A 22,466-nucleotide genomic window follows, 5' to 3' on the forward strand; every position below is an offset into this window, starting at 1 on the left:
AGATTACTTTTTATTTAGTGTATTTTTTACGTAAAAGATACTTGGACAGTCATATCACCAGTTATATTTAAAAATTATCCTTTTATGGTCAGTCACACTATCAGTAACAAATGTGGAAGATTGTCCTCTTTTCGATATAAGATGTGTGAGGAATATGCTTAGTCGGTCATATTCATATCACCAATTACATTAATAGAAAATTGTCCTTTTATAGTCGGTCATACCATTTGTAACTTTTTCAATAATGCAGTTTATATCTGGGACTTCATTAGATGCGTTATTGCATCTATTCGTATTCTTACTAAGTTTATTTTTCGATGCATTGTCGCATCTCGTTTTATCCTTATTATTTTTTATTTTAATGTATTTTTTACATTTGTTAGTTCTAATTTTTTGTATTATTAATAGAGTTGTCATCTTTCTGTTGGGAAAAAAAAATCACTCTCCTATTATAGCCTGAAAGAAACCATAGCAAATGCTTCCATCTAAAACAACAATAGCAAATCTTTCCATCTGAAAAAACAAAAGATTAATGCAGGTATATACTTCTGTCCAAAAAAAATATGTTGGTATAGAGTAACTTGTTTGTAGCTGTGGTCCAATTAATGAATAAAATGAAGATACCTATCGCCTTTCATGGGAAACCATCCTGATGTGTCCAATCATCTCATGCTGGTGGCCTGACAGCTTGTGAGGACTACACATACTCTTTCAAGTTCAAAAGGATGGTTGGTTTTCGGCCCGCAATAATCTTTTGTTTTTTTGGGTTTTTCTGAAGAGAAAATTACTCTGCTAATTTTTCAACTATAATAATGTTTCTTTGACAGCAGTGCATTGATGATATTTTTAGGTTTTCATTTGTCATATTGAAAGTTGATGATTTGGTTTTGGGAAAAATTCACCAACGGTGTCTGGACACTTAGGGACTTTCAGAATGATACCTGAACTTACAAAGTTATCAATGTGATACCTGGACTCATTTTTTCGTATCAATGTGATACCTACGGCCAATTTCCGTCACGGCTCCGTGACGGAAATTGGCCGTAGGTACGATGTTGATACGAAAAAATGAGTCCAGGTATCACATTGATAACTTTGTAAGTTCAGGTATCATTCTGAAAGTCCCTTAAGTGTCCAGACACCGTTGGTGAATTTTTCCCTTTGGTTTTTTTAGTTGGCATGAAGAAATACATGATGATGTTTTTTTTTTTTTTTCTATAGCATATATAAAAGAAATCTCTCTCATGTTATGGTGATGTGCTAAAAAATGAGCAGATTAGAGACAAATATTCAAAGATTATGTTGCGCTCATATATATATATATATATATATATATATATATATATATTTCAGAACTCAAATTCAGCTCAAATTTAAGTAAAATTCAATTTGATTAATTATCTCTGACTTAGTCTTCACCGCTAGGATTTTCAATATTTTTTAGTAACGAGATTTGCTCCCCAAACTTCCTAAATTTTTTAAGCAACCATGCATATGTAGTTTTAGTTTTAGATTAGACTTAAGTTTTAGATTAAACTTCCTAAGGATCTACATGAGTTTGAGCCATCTTCATCATCGCTTTCTCCTCTCTGGTTGTACTATTTGATGTAATGACACAAGTCTCGATCTCACTTTTGTGAATCAGATATCTTGAATTCGATTCAAACTTATTGTGTAGTTAGAAAAAAAAAATAGTTTAAAATAGAACTGCATCTTTTCGTTGGAATTAAAGGAAAAATTTTAGGAAAGTTGCCGGTAGTCTTCTTTAATTATTGTCTTCTTCTTCACTACAACAAACTAATGTTCTAGATATATTACTGTAATTGTTAACTAAAAATTAATTTTATACAAATTGAAATGTAACTTTCTGAGTTTATTAATTAGTCCACAACAAAATAATAATCTGGAAGGGAATTAATTGCTTGAGCTGTAGACTAGTTGCTTGTGACGGCTAATCGAGGAGTACCTGAAAGACAACATTAAACATTCGTCTACGTTGTTGTTACTATACTCGTGATGAAGCAACATTGCTTGTGAGACTTAAGTGCACTTTTAAGAGCAACATATGTCAAATTTGTTACTTATAAGTTGCAAGATTCTAAAGAAAGAAGCTGCTTCAAGCAAACACCTTTCTACCGGCCAAAAAACAGAAGAAGCAAACACCATTCTCTTTTTTCGAGTGATCTTCAAGCAAACACTTGAAGACGGAAGGGACTCTAGCTTATAGACATAATTGATAATTCCAAAATGTGATTCAATAAATAAATAGAGAGGGGATTCAAACACTCTAATATCGGGTATCAGAGAGTATATATTTTAATATCATACATTCCACAGTTTTTTTTTAGTTGAAAATGTCATCTATTATGCAGTTCAGTAAGCAATCAATAACGACACACCCCTAGGCAGGGGCGGCCCTGGGGTTGTTCAAATGGAGCAGCCGCACAAGGCCTCCGGTTCTCGAAGGCCTCTTAGTTCAATTTTTTAATGGCTTTAACAAATATATACATCAAGAATGTTAGTAGCTATAGAATTGCTGTCCAGTTCAATTGGCAACTCTGCTTTAAGTTGTTAGGCTTGATTGGTTTTGGGTTCAACACCTATGGGTGCTTAGCTCTGTTTAATTTTTTCTTTGCCTTTTTTGTGATCTAATTTTTTCTTTGCCTTTTTTGTGATCTTCTCTCTTCTTTTAATTGTTTTTTTTTCTTTTCATTCCTAAGGCCTCTCTACTTTCTTCTTTGATCTTGTGTTATGTTTCTTGACTTTTTTTTTTGTCTTTATATTTTTCCTTCCTTGTTTATGTTTTTAGGCCTCCACTATTTTTTCCTTCTATTTATACAAAACATTTTTCTTAGTTTTTCTAATTGAGGTCGTGATTAATAAGGCATCATTTAAATTTTCACACTAGGCCTCTTAATTTTCAGGACCGGCCCTGCCCCTAGGGGTCGTCAAAAGTAGCCGGTACATAGAATGCACTACCAAGTACACCCCTAAATAGAGTACACTACCTAGCACACTTGTAGCACACTCACTTTTTTAGGATTACACTCAAAACAAAGAAGACAATAGCCCCAAAGAGAAGTAAATAGACAACAGGAATACTATTTTCTTTGGAATCTCTTCATTGTTTTAGGAAAATTAAATTGGGAGATAATTAAGTCGTGCTTTCATTGATAATATGGGCCTCTTTATATAAAGGATTACAAGTATAGAGACAGAGTTGTACATCGAAACATAATCGTACATTGATTGGATATCTACTAGGATTCACCAAGAATATCTCTAATATAAACCTTATTACAACTAGAGCAGGTAACCTAGAGTTTGAGCCAAACACATATTCTAGATTTACTTGAACACTCCCCCTTGTGTCGCCCAAACGTGGTGCTCCTCTCGTTGCCTTGTCAAAAACCTTGCCGAGTAACAAAAACCCAGTGGGACAAAAATAACCTCGGTCGAAGGACAAAAATAACACAACACACCCTTCACGTTTCGAGACCATACATGTAGACATCTCCCCCTGATGTTTGCATCTCCCCTGATGACTACGGTCATGGGAGTTCGGATAACTTCCCAAAACGATGCTACCAACATGTTTCTCAACAGTAGAATTTAGGCAATGACTTAGCGAGCAAGTCTGCCATACTGTCCTCAGATCAAACCTAGTTCACTTTGATCTTAAGGAGAGTCTGTTCTTGTTAATTATGCGCTTGGTGTTGTCGCTTTTAATGTAGTCTTGCTTCATTTGTTCAAAACAAGCAGCATTATCCTAAATGCTCATAGGCTCATCTGTGGTAGACTTCAAACCACAATTGTTCGAACATGTATAATTATGGATCCAATCTATATACATTCAGGAACTACTTCGTGAAGAGAAATAATCTCTGCATGGTTCAAAGATATAACGACTAGGGTCTGTTCTGTAGACCTCCAAGATATCACGATCTTATCCATGGTGAACACATATCTAGTTTGGGAATGACCTATGTGTGGGTTAGAGAAGTACCCAACATCAGCAAAATCTTCCAAAACACCAATGTTATTTGGGATAGGGATAAAGAATGTAGGCCAGTGTTGGCGGTGTTCTTGGTGTGTGATGGGTCTAAATCCATCATCTCTCTGTATGGATAGAATAAGCTCATATCAATCGTACATATCAAGTATCGAAAGATATCTTTTACACCAATCCAATAGCGTCGCATTGGCACCTAGCTAACAAGTTCACTGCAAATGAGATGTTTGGTCTTCTGCATTGAGCTAAGTACAATAATGCACCTATTGTACTTAAGTAGGGCACTTTTACCTCTAGCACGTTTTCGTCATCATCTTTTGGATGAAGATGATCATTTTCAAGATCAAGACTACGAACGATCATAGGGGTGCTTGAAGGCTTGACCTTGTCAAAATGCCTAAGCATCTATCAACACGATGCTCAAGTTCCAAACCGAGACATAATCGTGTTCTCCTAAGATCCTTAATCTCAAACTCTGATTTCAAGTGTTCAGCAGTTTCCCTTAACTCTTTAAGGGCTTCCAATAAAGATCATGTCCAACATGAACCGCGATGGAATTTGAAACTTGTCTTAGAGATGCGAGGGCATTGATATATTCCTTCCCAACCAAGTCGTTACTTTAGTGAGCATTACAACCTCATTGCAAATGCACTCCATGGTCTAAAGCCACTTGACTTGGGTGAATGAAGTTCACCATGTACCTTTATATATATTATGTATCTAGATCCCTATAGAGATACATAGTGACCACATTTGTAAGCTGCATGTTCAGTTATTCGGAAACTACCAAACTGCTAGGGTAGTGGAGTGCAATGACGTCCATTACTAGAGAATATGTCTCATCGTAGTTAATTCCAAGAAGTTTTATGAGAAGTCTTGCCCCATAAGGCGAGATTACCATTTTTTTTTCTCATCACGCTTTCAAACGAAGACCCATTAGTCAATAGGTTTTATGTTAGGAGGTGTCACTGGCTTGAAAATCTTCCTCTAAATTAGAGAATCCAACTTAACCTGGATCACATTTTTCCATTTAGGCCAAATTTCTCTACGTTGGCATTCATTCATCAACAGAGCGTGGCTTGATATCATTGGACTCAACAAACTCATGCGCAATGAAATGTGTGAATACATCATCAATCATGATGGGGTTTCTATCCTACATCTCATGTACACTAGTGTAATTTTCAAAAAACTCTATATTCTCAATAATAGGTTCTGACGTTGAGGCAGCCCCCAACGATGACCATAATCCAAAAGATTTTCATGAGACAGATTTTGAGTATAAATGATCAAAGGATTGGGTTGTGTCAAAGTATCATTCGAAACCATGGGTCTCCCATGCATCCTAGCTGGGGCCATGGCCTGTAATGCCAGAGTGCCACTCTTTATGGCGTTAGCGTCATGCCTACCTTCGTGTAGGGTGGCGCTACGTCCTTTAATAGGGACGTCCATCCTTGCAAGCATGTTTATAGCAGATATGTGTGATCTTGTCACTTTAGCGGGGATCGAGATGAGACATAGTGGGGACAGACCATGACAATTCCTATCATTCCCACTGAACATTCATGTTCTTAACTCCCCCTAACGACGAGAAGACTATCTCATCAAAGTGACAATTTTAAAATCTAGCGGTAAGGAGATCGCCTAGCAAGGGCATTAAGTGGCAGACAATTGTTGGAGTCTTAAATCTAACTTAGTTACCCATTCATCAGTAAGGAACCATCATCGAGCGCTGTGGCAGCGCAATTGGCACATAAATGACACACTCAAATATGCATAATTACGAGATACTGGTACTCAATCACTAGCTGTAACGCATAGGTAGATTGAGTAGTGGTGGGTCGTAAATGAATTAGCATAGCTGCATACGATATTGCATCACCCCAAGTGGATATAAGGAGATTAGTGTGCATTACCAATGTCACGGCTACCATTGTAGTCGTTTTCGCAAGACCATTTGGGTGTGTTTATGGGAATATGATGTCCAACATCAATTCCAATGCAATAACCATTGAAAGTCTTCGATGTAAACTCTCTAGCATTGTTAAGTCCAATTGACTAAATAGGATGATCTGGGGAGTAAGCCCGTTGTCATATGATATGTGCTAGGAGTGTAGTATAAGCAGCATTTACAGTGGACAATGGCATACCACATGATCAGCATGTTTGCGTGTCAACCAACATCATGAAATATTTAAACGTCTGCAAGTTGGTTGAATCAGTCCATAGAATCCCCATGGATTCTATGTAAGAACAGTATGAGTATGTTCATATCCTTTGCATAGGACGGTCTCAGTCCTAATTTCCCTAAGGAATGAGCTTTATAAAATGAGCGAGAGGCCTTAGAAGCAATCAATGAGAATTTTGGTTAGGCTTGAGCGTCTAAAACGCTATTGGAAGCAAAGTTGGTGATTAAAACATCACCTATGTGCTATCACCATGATGGACGCCATCCATGACGTCATGGATAGGGACTGTGTCAACCCCATGCTGGTGGTGGACGACGGTGACGCCATCGGAAGCAGCGGCGGTCACACTTAGTCCATGAATTAACTTTTGATTCATGCTTCATTTTGCTCGAAAGAATGGATGTCCGTGTGAAGTCTTTAGTAGACGGATCATCATGATTATGATGACCTATTCTGTAGTGACAAAGTCAATATGTGTCTAAATCTAAGAAATCTTCTCTTATAATTTTATTAGATTTAATAGCTCGAATAGTGACATAGAGTCCACTAGAGAAACACTTAAATTTCTCTAAGATGCGCATTTGTTCGTAATCATTAGAGGTATAGAAAGGAACTCATTTCCGTTCTCTACATGTGTTCCTGCATGGAATACCTTGGCTTGAATGGTTCAATAGGGTTTGATTCGCCCTAGGAGTGTAGAGAGTTTTTGTGATAATAATCAAGGTGCAATTTGGCAAATGGAATTTGGGCTATTCCATGTCCTTGCACTAATATTGATGGCCCAGCCATCGTAGTCACAAATTAATATGCTCAGAATCAAAATAGAGTCATAATGAAAAGAACTCGAAATTTTTTTTATAACCCAAACAGGATTACATCATTGTCTCTTTAACTAGAGAGAATCTAATTAAATCTAACAAATGCAAAACAAAGGTAGTCGTTTGACTTCTTTTGGTAACTCCAAAATAAACATGACCAGGTGAGTAGAGAGATATCGGTGGAGCAAAGTTCGCTTATGTACCACTTATTTCAAAACCTTCCTAGACATCATACTCATTTTGGATGAGCCTATGTGAAGAAAAACTAAACCAATGGCATTTACTACAAAGTATATGGCAATTGCCTATTACATCTCTTGGAAAAATAAAGACTTAAACAAAATTAGTGATCTATTGATCCCAACTAGATTTGAAGTCTTCAATCCTTCATTCTAGATCATCTTCTTGATCTTCTTGTTCCATATAGTGAGCTTCTCTTGCTTCACAATATGCTTTGTAGGCAGTGACAATTTATTCACGAGCTCTATAAATGTGTGCCCAATGACCGGATACTCCACATCGGGAACATTCATCTCTGTGCTCAGACTCCATTGATTGAGGCGCTTTGAAAGTGTCATTTAGATGGCTCTTAGTGTTGGTGGGGCCACCAACATGGCTAGAGGAGTTTCCTCTCTCTCACTTTCCACGTTGACCTCTTCGGTTCCGTATCCGCCTATTTTGGCGGTTACCTTCCTCATTAGAGCAAGAATAAGTACCAAAACGTCCAGAATTGTCCCTAGATTTAGGATTTTTCTCTTTGCGCCCTCCCTTAGGGGCGCGAATGTAATTGGACTCCGGAATGTGCTCTGTTTCCACAGGTCTCGAATTATAGTTATTCACAAGAATGTTGTCATGCTTTTCAGCGACATTCATCGCTCCAATGAGCTCATGAAACCTTGTGATCCGTCCTGAAGTAACATCGATTCAATAGTTCTTAGCAACCATCAATGCAAAGACATGGAAGGTAGAGAGATTTCTCTCAATCAACATCGTATCTATGATATCTTTTCCACAGAATTCCATTAAGGATTTAATGTGAAGTGCTTCTGAGTTATAGTAAATAACTGACTTGAAATCATAGAAGCAGAGATTGTGTCATCTCACTTCTAAGTCAGGAAGCAGGGAGTCACGGACATTGTCAAAGCGTTCTTTGAGCAAGATCCGCAGCCTTCTGGGGTCTTCTTCATTCAGATACTCATACTGGAGCAAATCATCCATATGACGAGTCATTGGGATGATGGCTTTGCCTTATATGCCTCCAAAGCTGCTCTATTTGCTTCCAAAGCTTGAGGCTGCTATATTCTCTTCTGTTGGTTTTTCTGCAGGAGGTTCAATCTCTGTGGCAGTCGGTTCAACAAATTCTAGACTGGTTTTTAGGGTTCTACTTTCGATTCCTGTATCCTAGGATTGAGACGCTGTTGCTGGCAAACTTTAGTAGCAATTGGAGGTCCGGAAGGTGGTGAACCAGTGGAGTATTTGTTGCGGGTGGTTTGGAGCTTTAGGTGGCCGGTTCGGTAGTTTTCCAGCCGGTTCTAGTTGTTCTACTGCAGGTTTTGAACTCCTTGTGTCGAGGGCTTCAAGGTGTGCGGCGAACCCCGCAAGGGTTTCAAGGTTTTGTATTCAGATTTAGGGTTTTGGCTATTATGTTTTTGGGTTAGGGCGTCGTGCTGATAACGTGTTTTAGGAAAACTGAATTGGGAGAGAATTGAGTCGTGCTTTAATTGATAATAGGAACCTCTATAGGATTACAAGTATAGAGATAGAGTTGTACATGGAAACATAATCGTACATTGATTGGATATCTACTAAAATTCTATGAGAATATCTCTAATATAAAATCTATTACAATTAGAGCAAGTAACCTAGAGTTTTAGTCAAATACATATTCTTGATTTACTTGAACATTTATGACTTTTTTTAAAAAAAAAAATTATAGTATAGTCATGACTTCATGAATTGCTTGCGCGCAGTGAACCATCCTTGAGGCTTCATGAAGTGCTTGCAGTGAACCATCTTTGCTAGTCTATCAGCAGTGAAATTTGCCCAGCAAGATGTGGTGAAAAGAAATCCAGCTAGCCACTTGATGTCTCATATAATTGTTTTTAAGCGCCCAAGAGGGGAAAATTAAAGAAGCCATTAATGCTATTAATGAGAACCGAATAGTCACATTCCCCTTGGATATCTTTGATTTCATTTTGTAAAGCTTTAACAAGACCTTCATGAAGTGTCAAACCCAAGGTTTTAAATATCGGTATTTTCATATCTATCGGTACTTTGAAAAAGGGAGATATCGGATACATACAGTGTACGAAAATATCGTTTTTGAAAAAAGTCAATTTATTAGAAATTTAGAACTACATATAAATACATATGAATGTAAACTTCATCTACATCCAAAAAGAGACTCTAGGCGGTTGAAAAGCCGCTCCCTGGTCTACGAAAATGCAATAATCAGACCAAGACATATGACCCATATAGTGCGAATTGTAGTGATGAACATGATAGTTATAGATCTCTTTAGAGCTGCCGACTGTTTCCCCTATAAGGGGATAATAAGGATGAACCCAACTAGATGACTGATCATATACTTCTCCATATTGATTATATCCATAAGCATTATAACTAAATTGATTGTTGGCTCATGAGATTCATTTGAGATCCCACTGCGCTCTGTGCCTAAACTGATAGAGTCAAAACTTAAGGCAATTGAAGAAACATCAGATGGGGTAATTTGATCATCAGTTGCACCTCTAGTCCTCCTCCCATATCGGGTCTTCTCTTGAGCACCATGACCAGTTGTTCTCACTCCGTGGTCTTCATCTTGGGTGGCATGATCAAAATTACCTTCACAGGTAAATTGGAATCCTCCATCCACAGAAGATTGTCCATATTCATATCTTTCACCTCCACCACCTGTTCCGCTTCCACCCTCTCCACCAACATCAGAACTATCTGGAGTTGCTGTACCACCCCACGCATCATCACTATCTGAATTATCTTCTGGGTTTTTAACAACTTCTTCATGTAAGACTATCTCTACATTGATTCTAGCATTAGTTGCAGTTTCTACAACTTGTGGAAGAGGTCTTCCAGCTTCATCATCGAGGTGTGCAGGCATAATCCAATCATGAAGTGGATCAATACCATTATCAAGCAGCTCGCTTGCAACATAAAGAAGATCTATATAGTTGTTTTCATTGACCACCAAATTATTATTCAAGTCTCCCACCAATAATTTCTATGGGAAATTGGTAGGAAATTTCCTTCCCTGATCAATTTGGGGCCCTTTGTATAGTTTTATAAACATTGCACTTAATAAAATAAAATCAATAAAAAAGATGAATTACATTTAACTATTTAACCGTCTGTAGTTTGCTTCATATCATATATCACTTTCTATTTTTAATTATGTTGATCCACTAAAACAAGAGACAACTTCCAAAAAAAATTTCAGGTTTAAGACACAGACTACACAATAGCTTCGTTATTCCTCACTTTTTCAAGATGCATAGCCAAAATTTAATACTCCGTACTCTGCACTCTCTTCTCATCATGTCATCCATATATGGTTCCTTGACTTCCTTCTGCAATGTCATTTGTCCTCATTTGAATAATTGAACCTTTATGGCTTTATCTTCTTTCTATTATTCAACTACAGAGTTACAAACTACATACAGAGTTACAGAAATAGTCACAGACTACACGGTACCAAATCTCTCCTCATACAGATTTGCATTTAGACTTTTAGAGAATTACTTCTCACCCAAAATCACCTTGAGGGTATTTATCCAATTCTCCTCACCTAGATTCGCCTTGAGCGGATTTTTTTCCTCACCTAGATTCGCCTTAAGCGGATTTTCTACTCACCTAGATTCACCTTGAAGGGATTTCTCCTCACTCAAATTTGTCTTTAGGAAATCTCTCTTCACACAGATTTTCATTTAGAGAATTACTGAGTTTTTTTTTTTTTACCTCAAATTTTACAGATATTTCTTCACTTTATCGGGATATATCGCAAATATATAATATATCAGGGATATTTGACGATGTCGGAGAAATTTCGCAGAAACGGTGACGGATAAGATATTTACCCCCCTAGATATATCGGTCCGTCGAAAAAAGGAGATATCGGGGGATATATCGGAAATATCGCAGAGATTTAGAACCTTGGTCAAACCCTCAGCTAGGAGGATGTTTGTGATGCCAAGATTTCTAGAGCCTGCCAAGTGCCAACAAGGGACTTTCTTGGGCATATCTGGTAACAAAACAAGCAGCAATATTATTTGTATTGTTGATAATAGAGAGTTCAATATTAACTTCATGTGAATCAGGTGGATGCCATCAAATGTAACAAGCTCGATCTGGAGCCCTTCTTACTCGAGTATGATTTTCCTTCTAAAAATTTGAACCACTAAACGTTATTATTGTCCGTAAAATTTGAATTCATAACTTCTACAAACATCAAATGAAATTGACAAATAATAAACATCAAAAGAAATTGACTAATAATACACAAAAATTCTGTACGCTACCAAAGTAGCAAGTACAACAATCGCGTTGTCAACTTGGCAGCTTTCATTATATTGCATGTAAGAGAAAGATGTTGTGTGGGACCAAACCTAAGCATGTCATAAAAGAACTTTTGAATACTAGACAACCCCCTCCAATTCAAATTGCTGGACTCGGTTTTGGAGTACTAGTTGGTCTCAAAAGAAGAAGTTTTCTTCAGTCTGTTTTTATTTTGTTAGATTTCTGTGTGCAGCAATTTCATTGAACTTGTTATTCTCTCTGCAATGGATCATGTAATCAACTTCTTCTTAATCATCATCTTCTTTCCTTCCTTCTTTTGCTTTATGTATGACTTACTAATCCATCTCTGGTTTTCACTTGCAGAGACTCTTGCTCATTGCAACTCTGTTTTCTTTGCTTTGTCTCCTTCACCTTTCTTCAGCCCGCAAGGTATCTCTCTCTGTAATCTTAAATTTTTCATCCAAAAGAATCAAAACTGAAAACCCTTTCATTTTTTGCTCAAATTTCACACTTTTTCGTCAACTAAAACCCCAACACCAACCATCAATCATACTCTGTTTTCTCTACTTTTTCCAGGAGGGAGAGAAATGCATCAAGAACAGTGACTGCGACTCAGGATTGCACTGCGAGACTTGCGTTGCAAACAATAATTTTTTGCCGAAATGCACTAGAATAAAGCCCATAAGTCCAATTTCTCAAGTAATAGACTTGATTTTTAATTTTCAGTTTTGGTTTTGGCTCTTGCATGTCCTTTCAGTAATGGTGTGGCCACTTGAACAGGTGAAAACGCTGCCGTTTAACAGGTATTCCTGGTTAACAACCCACAATTCCTTTGCGAAACTCGGTGACAAGTCGGCGACGGGATCTGTGATTTTGGCTCCGACTAATCAGCAGGACTCCATCACCGATCAGCTTAATGTATGTGTCCTTCCTTATCTTCCTTAATTATCTTCAAATTATATATTTTTTCTTGTGTTTTTTCTCGGAAAGAACGAACATATATTATATATATGTTTTTTTTTTTTTTTTTTTTGTGATAGTGATATTCAACGAGATATTTAACAATAGCATACAACCTTGTAATATAGTTGGAAAAAAACCATACCTTACCAGAAAACAACAAGGCATGAATGATTGAGGGAGATTAGATTGCGGGATGAAAATGATTTTTTGTTCTTTTTCAATAATATGTGGAAGTGGGAGAAAGCCGAGATTCACACGACAAACACATTGTTAACATTTCTTTTTTTCTGTTTTTTTTTTAAAGGATTGTTAACATTTATAACATGTTTAAAAGAGTCTGGATTCAAGATTATATGGTTTTAGATTATCTCACTTATATCATAGGTTCAATATAAACCTCAAGTACTATGTTCTAAATCCGAAATGAATGGTGCTTGGACCATGATCACATTTAAAAATTACCAGTTTATTATTTGAACGTGGTGATTGTCCTCCTATAGTCTGATTCTGCTATATATGTTTGCAGTTTTGTACATCAATAAATATCATGGTAGTTGAAATTGAAATTGATAGCTTAGCTTGGCAAAATTTGACGCGGTTTGAATTAAAAATGGACGCTTCGGTAGCTGCGGTAGGATTCATCATGAAATAGTGGTCCGAGCTAGGTTTTATCTAGGTCCTAATTTAAGCATTGATGGGCATTTATCCATGTTGGAATATCCTACCTAAATTTTGTATTGGTCTTTCAATCTATGTGATACTCATGCACGGATATGTAAGAGATTTCCAGTAACTGCTGAATCCGGAGTCATCTGCAAATATCACAATATTCATCTACATTTCGAAATCGTCCACGCGCGTGTAGGTCACTTAAACTACGTACCATAACTCTAGGAATTTAGGAACTTTGGATTACATAACAACTTGACAATGAAGATGAAACAGTGATCAACTTCAAAAACACTTCTAAAGAAAGAAGCAAAAAAGTGTTGTACTTTATGAGTCTTCGCTTACCAGCAAGAATATCATGTTACTTATGCTTGTACACCCGTAGAAGGATAGGCAAGTCTGAAGGGTTTTTTACCTGACTTTTATTTTAAGATCAAATTGTTATGGATTACGTGTGTTTTGACTTCGATTTTTTTTCTCTTCCTCTTTTTCCTCTATTTTCTATTGAGCAAGAAGGGAACAAGCATATACTTATAATATATAAAATCTCTAAAGAACTCAGCTATATAATTATAATATTGATAATGATGATGATGATGATGATGATTGAAAAAAAAAAAAAAAAAAAAAGGGGGCTATATTATGATATTGATGATGATGACTACTTGCAAAACGTACCTAGCATGCTTGCTTTATAATACAAGCAGACCATATGAATCAGTCTAACAATAAACATATGACCCATGAGGGGAGTCAGATATATATTGACCATAAAAAAAACTAGGGAATCAGATAGATGATTCAATATTAATAATCATTTCTACGAATGGCAAAAATAAGTATTTATTGCCATGATAGGATAAATAATTAGGCGAGTGCGAATATTCTGCATTGTTCTATGTACTATTCGTATTAGTTGATTTCTTGTTGCACTTCAAAATTATGAGATATGTTTACGAAGTTGTATGATCATCTTGCAGAATGGTGTTAGAGGCTTAATGCTGGACATGTATGACTATTTAGGTGACATTTGGTTATGTCACTCGTACGGTGGCAACTGCTACAACTACACAGCTTTTGTAAGTGTATATATGCAGAGTTGCGGACGAATGAAATTATTTTTAAGTTACTAGAATCCTAGTTAATTATTCACATCTTTGCTTATAGATATTTAAAAAGCTATTTTTTGAAGACGTACATAGTGATTTGGCACTCCACGTGCATTTCAGTACATTTGAACTGTTGAGTCGTTAAAAGTGAAGTAGAGTGTGAAAGTAGAGCGCCAAAATCACTCCATACTAATCTTTCATGATCTGATTTATGTATCAGCAACCTGCCATTAGAGAACTGAAAGAAATTACAGCATTTCTTGAAGCAAACCCGTCTGAGATTGTGACAATCATAATTGAAGACTACGTTACATCACCAAAGGGCTTGACCAAAGTGTTTGATGCTGCTGGCTTGAGAAAATTCTGGTTCCCAGTATCAAGAATGCCCAAAAAGGGTGGAGATTGGCCAACGGTTGCTGATATGATCCAGAAAAATCAGCGTTTGCTAGTCTTCACTTCTAAGCAAAGAAAAGAGGCTGATGAAGGCATTGCCTACCAGTGGAGTTACATGGTGGAAAACCAATGTGAGTCCCATTTTTTATTCTCTTCCAACTTCGTTACAATTGATTCTCTTTGTTTCTGTAAATTAATTTTGTGTTTTAATAAAATTAGAGACAATTCTGATGTATCTGAAATATATAGATGGAAATGGTGGCATGAAAGCTGGATCATGTCCAAACCGTGCGGAATCATCAGCCATGAACACAACAACGAGATCATTAGTCCTAGTGAACTATTTCCGAGATGTCCCAACCCTCCCTCAATCTTGCAAAGATAATTCAGATTCATTGCTTGACATGGTTAATACCTGTTACAATGTGGCTGCTAAAAGATGGCCTAACTTCATTGCCGTTGATTTTTACAAGGTATGAATGATTTTTAAAAAAATCAATAAATCTAAGTACTAGAAAGCTAGTAGTTAACTTAGGTAGATGCTCAGTTTATTCGAATATATATGTTTAATTCATTTTCCGTAATCAACCAATTCAGAGAAGTGATGGTGGCGGCGCTCCTAAAGCTGTAGATGTGGTAAATGGTCATTTAGTTTGCGGGTGTCCAAGCATAGCCAACTGCAGGGTGAGTACTAAATATCCCCAACGTTATTTATCTCCTGTTGTTAGATCAGCAAGACCAATCTGAACAGCAGTTTCAAATTACAATATTACCTATGTCTGCTTGTAAATTTGTAATGTATTCTCATGTTGACACAGGCGAATGTGAGCTATGGAACATGCCCGCCTGAGGCTGCTATAGTCCCGGAAAGTGCACCAGAAATTGGTGCTAGCAGCTTTGGTTATTCAAATAGAGGACCAGTGTTGTATGGGCCTGTTCTTGTGACCCTTACCTTCTTGTTGTCATTGTAGATTGTATAACCTGATCTATTTATTCTCTTCTATATACATAACATAATTGAAAACAAAAAGAAATTCTAGCCAACATGCAATTGTGGACTATCCAATTTGAAATTTGTAGTAGTGTTTAGTGGAACTCATGTGATCCTCCAAGATGTACGTATAGAAAAACATGCACTATGTCTGTATAATTCTTCCAGCTTTTTCTTATGGTGGCTGTATGTATAGGACTATAGGAATTACTTTTGGACTGAATATTTTGGCATTGTGCACATGAATTGTCCATTTGTTTAAATTATTGAGCTGCTCTTTCTGTTAACTATTTTATGATTGTCCTGGTGACCTGGTTGGGACAATTTGTTGGTGACCATGTGAGTGTTTGATGTGAAGAATCATGTTCATATCTTTGTCTACTCTGGCTGCCAGTCAATTATGGTGCATTATGAATTTATGATCTATAAATAAATATAATGGGTGTCACCACCTAGAGGCTAAGAGGTCATCGGAATATCATTACAATCAAAGACCATAATATTCAATAATGTAGTTAACAAACCCATACTCGACGTAATTATTCTAACAATTATCCCTTTCATACAAAACGACCATAAGAATAAATAAAAATTCTTTCGTAATTGATTTAAGTTTTGGGTGATTAGCTTTTGGGCTTTTCCTAACTTAAAGTCCATCTTGTTACAGTATTTGAATTGATAAAAACCGATTGATCTTTAAAAATGTTTTCAAAATTCCTATTCGGAAGTGTATTCTGCTTCTTTGTATACTAACTACAGTAGACAGCAACCATTTGCATTGGAAGGAAAAGAAGTGATCGCTCCTTAAGTGGCTGCCTTCTCACCATAATTATGTAAAGCTTTGAGGGTCTGTTAGGCAAGATCATAGAGGTGTAGTTGGTTTCATGGACACACTATGATCCAAATGAAACTGGGGTGATCCGATTCTGGCTTTCCTCTAAAAATCTTGGCTACTCAGATGTAGTCTAATTCCAGGTTTACTACATGGACACATGCACTATGATCCAAATGAAAGGATCGAGATTCTAAGTTGCTGATTGATACTTTAATAGTATCAGTGGTTCTATTGCAATCCCCTAGAGAATCAGAATGCTGATCAAGGATATTGATACCATACATGTTCTTTTGAGTCAATTCACTTCAAGCATAATTGGAGAGAAACAAACTTTATGGCTAATGCAATCACAAACAAAGGACATTTAAGTTTAGTGACGGCATATTAATGCAACTCTCTTCCATTATCTGCTATTCAAGCTTTCAATTTTGTCAGTAAGCTGTGATCCATTGGTAATTTTAACTCCAACATTGTAAATATTATGGATTCGATTCTCACTTACATATGTAAAGGTTGGATGAATTAAGGGTTTAAAAGAAAAAAAAATTTTGATAGGTTTACGTAGTACTAGAGGAAGTTCCTAGTAATTTATTTTCCTTTAATAAAAAAAGAAAAACTTAAAGTCAGTTTTGTTAAACCGGAAAGGGTGAGATATATTATAGCAAGGGATTAGTTATCATATAACCTAGCATTCTGCTAGGGATGAGAGCGGCTGCTCTCTGGGCAGCTGCTAGCATCTAGCATCTGCCTCTATAGCTATGAAGGTTCTTGGCGGCCTGTTGCGTGAGGTCGAGAACAGTCAAAAAATCTTGTCTTTTGACCTTATAAAGTGAGGCTGTTTGCATGAAAAAAAGGCATCTAATGAAGCTGGGGTGATGAAAAGGCTATTCAAATATGGTGGTGGAAAGGTGTAGCAAAGATGCGGCGGTGATGTGGAGCTTGCGCATGTCAAGACCAATTTTGATGCTTGGAGCGGTTACGGGCAACCACCAGCACTCTTGGGTGCTTCGAGCGGTTGTGCGAGGTCCTAGTCAGGTTATGTCAAATTGAAGTTGCACCTGGGCAACTAGAATGGTGGTAGGGTTGAAGTATGGATACAGGGTCGGATCTTGTTGGGACATAAAATTTCGGGAGAGAGATTTCCAATACATAATCTCCCACCTTCAATCTTCGAAAAGTCTTAGACGCATCCATCTTCTAAATGATCATGAGGAGAAGGGAGTTGCAAAAAACACTTTGATGACCTTGTAATTGATACATATTACCGTTGTTATCCATGATTCCTCCCCCAATTCCTCCATAAGCTTAAGAATTTATAGTCCTCACTTCATGTTTCTTGGCCCTTATTCCATGTTGTAGTGGAAGGAGTGATGTTTGCATGTTCTCCACTACCGATCATGTTCTACTTTCTTTCATTTTATCTAGTTGTTAGTTTCTTTAGGGCTTCACCATCGAGCATGGTTTAATGGATGGGGGGCCAAAGCCAAAATTTTACACTCCCATATATTTAGACATGTTTTCTGGTCCAGGGCGGTGGCTGCAGTGGTATCCATAGTATGCATGAGGGTGAATATGGGGGTTGGATCCAAATTGAGTCTAGTTTTGGACTTGGTACTTCATTTGGGCACACGAGGACGTATCTTGACTCTCAAAGTTAATTATCTACTAGTAGCTTAGAGAAAATGACAAATATATTTTGCGATTAGAGTTTGAGTTTCTTTGGCTCATTGTGTTTATAATTGTTGGTGAGGAGTTCTTCTTCTCATATGGAGAAGTTGAGATTTACAGTCATTCCTATTGTTGCACTCTTTTAGGCTAATAAATAAATTTATGGGTGGTTCTATTTGGATTTCGAAATTTAATATATGGACCCCATCTTTTTTGAATTGTTATTAGACTTTGTCAACTCATATGAAAAGACAAAGGGTGGTTCTAGTTGGACCTCTAAATTTACTATTTGGACCTCTCATACTTGGAAAATGATTAAGACACCAAATTTCTATACCAAATTTTTATCCTAAATGATGTGGCATTAGCCACGTCATTTCCAACATGGATTGCAAATGCCACGTCATTGCCAAATTGTACTACTTGAATTTCTACATTTACTTATCAGTTCATTGAATTTCCCTGAGGGTAAGAACAAGCTAAAAAATCTGAAAAGCTCAAAACCAAAAGATTTCTCAAATCTTCATCAAATTCAAAACCGTTAATTTTGAAGTTTAAATTGTACAATTTGGGTTTATATTGATATGAGAGCATGTATGATGAATGCTGTAGAAGATCAATCAACCATAGAAAAAAGATTTCATTATGATTCGACAAACATAACCAGAAGCCATAAAGTTGCATAGCAAATCATTGTTCCAAAAGATAAAAATTTTATCAACTACGTGTGTTGGCTAGATTGGAGACTTGGAGTTCAAATATGCTTAATTGAGTTGGTATTGACAACCAAAGATGCACCTCAGATTTTCATGAAGCTTCATATTTGTAGATAATCTTATGGTGGCAATTTCAATTTTGTTTGGCATAGGCCTCTTATGCGGGTAGCAGACTGAGAAGAGTTAATGAGATTAGTAATTAGGGTTTCAAAATTTGAAAAGAATTCATTAAATTTTGCTAAGCTAATCAGAAAATCCATGTTACTAGTACTTGTAAAAAGAAGTGTTGATGTGGCTAATGCCACATAATTTGGTATTCTCTTTTGGTAAAATATTTTAGGATATGTAGCACTACTCCTCATACGTAATACAGTTCTAATTTACTTTTTAGAATACTTGAAAAGCTAAGTAAACCTCCTTTTTTTACCAAACTATCCTTAAACATGAGATGCAACAATTTGTTACTCTACTTTTTATCTGTATCTTCAACCATGAGAAGAAGAATGAATCAAAATCACATGATATTGCTCTCTTATGAGTAGGTATCTCTTCCACCAAAATTAATCAGAGGTTGGTTCTCAATCTTGATGTTGCTAGAATCTCTTTGAATTTGCTAAAAGAAGGATTTCAAGGGTTTTGGGTTGGAGGTAATAACTATTTTATAATATTCAATTAATTTAGTTTAAGGAAATTCCAAATCAGATTGTTTTGAATTTAATTTTGTATTCAATGATAATTATTAGTTTTACTTAATTGTTTTAGGTAAATTATAAAAGGAAATATATAGGCAATATAAGGAAATTCCGGGAAAAAAAAATTTATTGAATGTTATTATTTGGGGAGGTACGTCGCTGCTATGTCAAAGCAAATGGAGTAGTCAGTAGTGCACCCTTTGCTAGCTAGTGCATGTTAGAATAATAGTGTTTGGTAGAGACTCCTGATATTATTTCTGAATGTTCTCTAAATGTTTATTGTAATAAGGGGTTTAGGCTAAATGTTCCTCCCCCCCCTTCATATCCGACAGTTTCATTAATCAAGACTTAAGGGTAGCTGCACCAACCCTTTATTCAAAAAAAAAAAAATTTCCTTCCATTTTTATCTCTTTGTCCTTATTTGTCTTTTCATTTGACTTGACAAAATCTATTAATAATTGAAAAAAGTTGGAGATCCAACTAGAATCACCCAGAGACAAATAATAATAAAGAGAGAAAAAGAACAAAAAAATGTAAGTGTTCAAGTAAACCCTAATTTGTGTTTGGCTCAAACCCTAGGTTACTTGCCCTAGCGGTAATAGGGTTAAATTAGAAGGATCTAGATTCCTATTCAATGTATGATTACTTTCCTTGTTTGATTGAGATTCTATGCATTGTACTCCTCTATATAAAGAGGCCCCTATTATCAATGAGTATAAACAGAAAATTCCTCTCAATTTCAGTTTCTCTACAACACGTTATCAGCACGAAGCCCTAACCCTGAAACAAAGAGCCAAACCCTGATTCAAGAAGCTAAAAACCTTGAATCCGAATACAAAACCTTGAAGCCTTTTCTGCCTCCACCTCACACCTTGAAGGACTCGATCCCAGGAGTCCAGAACCAGCTGCCCCACCCCAAGAACAGGCCGAAAACCTGCCGAACCGGCCACCGGAAGCTCCATACAACTTGCAGCAAATATTCCATCGGTTCACTATCTTCCAGACCTCCAATTTCCACCAAATTTTGGTAAGAGAAGCCCCTTGATCTGACGTTTCAGGAGTAGGAAGAAAAAGCACATAAACCGGCTTAAAAGTAAGTGAACCGGCCGTCTGAATCTTCTGCAAAAAACCGGCAGAAAAGAGAAAAAAGAAGGAAAAAAAAAGGGGAGGAGGCAGCCCTAGCCGAGCCCAAGCCGCAGCCCAAGCCGAACCCAAGCCGAGCCCAAGCTGCAGCCCATGCAACGGCCCACTGACGTAAGCCCAAAGGCCTGCTGACGTCATCGTCCACGATAGCTACGCCGTGTCATCAGACACGTCAGCAGATCTGCCACGTCAGTCCACCGGTCAACCCTCGGTCAACGCCAGTCAACCTCCGGTCAAGTACTTTTCCAGCCATTTTTCGACGAATTTTTCTGGTCAAATTTTCCAGGGACCTATTTCGAGGTATTTTTTACTAAACGTTCCCGTTTTTTTTTAGAGTTTTTAAATTCAAATTCTCTTCTTTTCGGGGACTTGCAACCTCTTTTCTTCTACCCCCCTTTCTTTATCATAGGGGAGACCAAATTAAGCAGAACTGCGGGGGTTCGTGCTTACTCCAAACTTAGAGTTTGTTGAGATTAAACGATCGACCACAAACATCATTGTTTCGATCTAATCCAACCCCTTTTGGAATCAAATTTCTTGGAAGCGACTACGCTCAGAAATTTTATTTGTTTTCGTGGTAGCCTTTTTCGCTCCGAAACTAACCCTAATTTCTTGTTCTCTTTCAGGATGAGTAACCTGAACCAATTGGACTTTGCTCCATTGGGAACAACTGGCTCTGAATATCACAAGTGGGTTCGTGATATCCGCCAGCATCTCAAGGCCGATGGAATCTTGCATACGATTCTCAAGCCTAGCCAGGACGTGCTAACTGTTAAGCAAGCTCAAGCTTTGGAAGCAAATAGAGCAGCCTTAGAGGCAAATAAGGCGAAAGCCATCATCCTAATGGCTCGTCATATGGATGATTCGCTCCAGTACGAGTGTATGAATGAAGAACCAGAAGGCTGTGGGTGTCACTCGAAGATAGATTTGGCAAGGTCTGTGACTCCCTGCTTCCTGACCTAAAAGTGAGATGGCATAGCCTCCACTTCTGTGATTTCAAGTCAGTTCTTAACTACAACTCAGAAGCACTTCGAATTAAATCCTTAATGGAATTTTGTGGTAAAAAGAGATCACAAATGCGATGTTAATTGAGAAGACTCTCTCTACTTTCCCCGTCTCTGCATTGATGGTTGCTAAGAACTATCGAATCGATGTTACTGCAAGACGAATCACAAGGTTTCATGAGCTCATTGGAGCTATGAATGTCGCTGAAAAGCATGACAACATCCTTGTGAAGAACTATAATTGGAGATCCGTGGGAACAGAGCATATTCTAGAATCCAATTATAGTCGCGCCCCAAAGAGAGGGCGCCAAGAGTGAAACCCTAATCTTAGGAATACATTTAGACGTTCTGGTCCATGTAATCGCTCTACTTAGGAAGGTAATTGCCAAAATAGGCGAATACGGAACTGAAGAGGTAAACGTGGAAAGAGAGAGGAAGGCAATGCCTCTGACCATGTTGGTGGCGCCACCAACACTAAGAGCCATCTAAATGATGCTTTCAAAGCACCTCAATCAATGGAGTTTGAGCAAAGAGATGTATGTTCTCGATGTGGAGTGTCTGATCATTGGGCACACCTTTGTGAGCTCGTGAAGAAATTATCACCGCCTTCAAAGCATATTGTGAAGCAAGAGAAGCTCACTATATGGAACAAGAAGATCAAGAAGATGATCTAGAGTGAAGGGTTAAAGACTACAAATCTGGCTGGGATCAATAGATCGTCAATTCTGTTTAAG

At 37.2% G+C, this 22,466-nt stretch overlaps 1 protein-coding gene across 1 annotated transcript; it reads left to right on the forward strand.

The window, feature by feature from the left end:
• Nucleotides 1-11,636: 11,636 nt before the first annotated feature.
• Nucleotides 11,637-15,937, forward strand: LOC112173091 (PI-PLC X domain-containing protein At5g67130). The gene is made up of 9 exons (XM_024310638.2): nt 11,637-11,821; nt 11,913-11,978; nt 12,126-12,248; nt 12,330-12,467; nt 14,162-14,260; nt 14,511-14,814; nt 14,933-15,156; nt 15,281-15,367; nt 15,502-15,937. The coding sequence occupies exons 1-9, from the start codon at nt 11,813-11,815 to the stop codon at nt 15,652-15,654; spliced, it is 1,203 nt and encodes a 400-aa protein (XP_024166406.1). The 5' UTR covers nt 11,637-11,812; the 3' UTR covers nt 15,655-15,937.
• The last annotated feature ends 6,529 nt before the right edge of the window (nt 15,938-22,466 follow it).

This window comes from Rosa chinensis, chromosome 6, assembly GCF_002994745.2.
Source record: "Rosa chinensis cultivar Old Blush chromosome 6, RchiOBHm-V2, whole genome shotgun sequence".
In the NCBI taxonomy this organism is placed as follows: domain Eukaryota; kingdom Viridiplantae; phylum Streptophyta; class Magnoliopsida; order Rosales; family Rosaceae; genus Rosa; species Rosa chinensis.

What these genes read in the sequence shown, in the direction of transcription:
- LOC112173091 (XM_024310638.2), top strand. An exon ending in CCATCACCGATCAGCTTAAT is followed by an intron (nt 12,468 to 14,161) that starts GTATGTGTCCTT and finishes ATCATCTTGCAG; the next exon opens with AATGGTGTTAGAGGCTTAAT. An exon ending in TTACATGGTGGAAAACCAAT is followed by an intron (nt 14,815 to 14,932) that starts GTGAGTCCCATT and finishes TGAAATATATAG; the next exon opens with ATGGAAATGGTGGCATGAAA.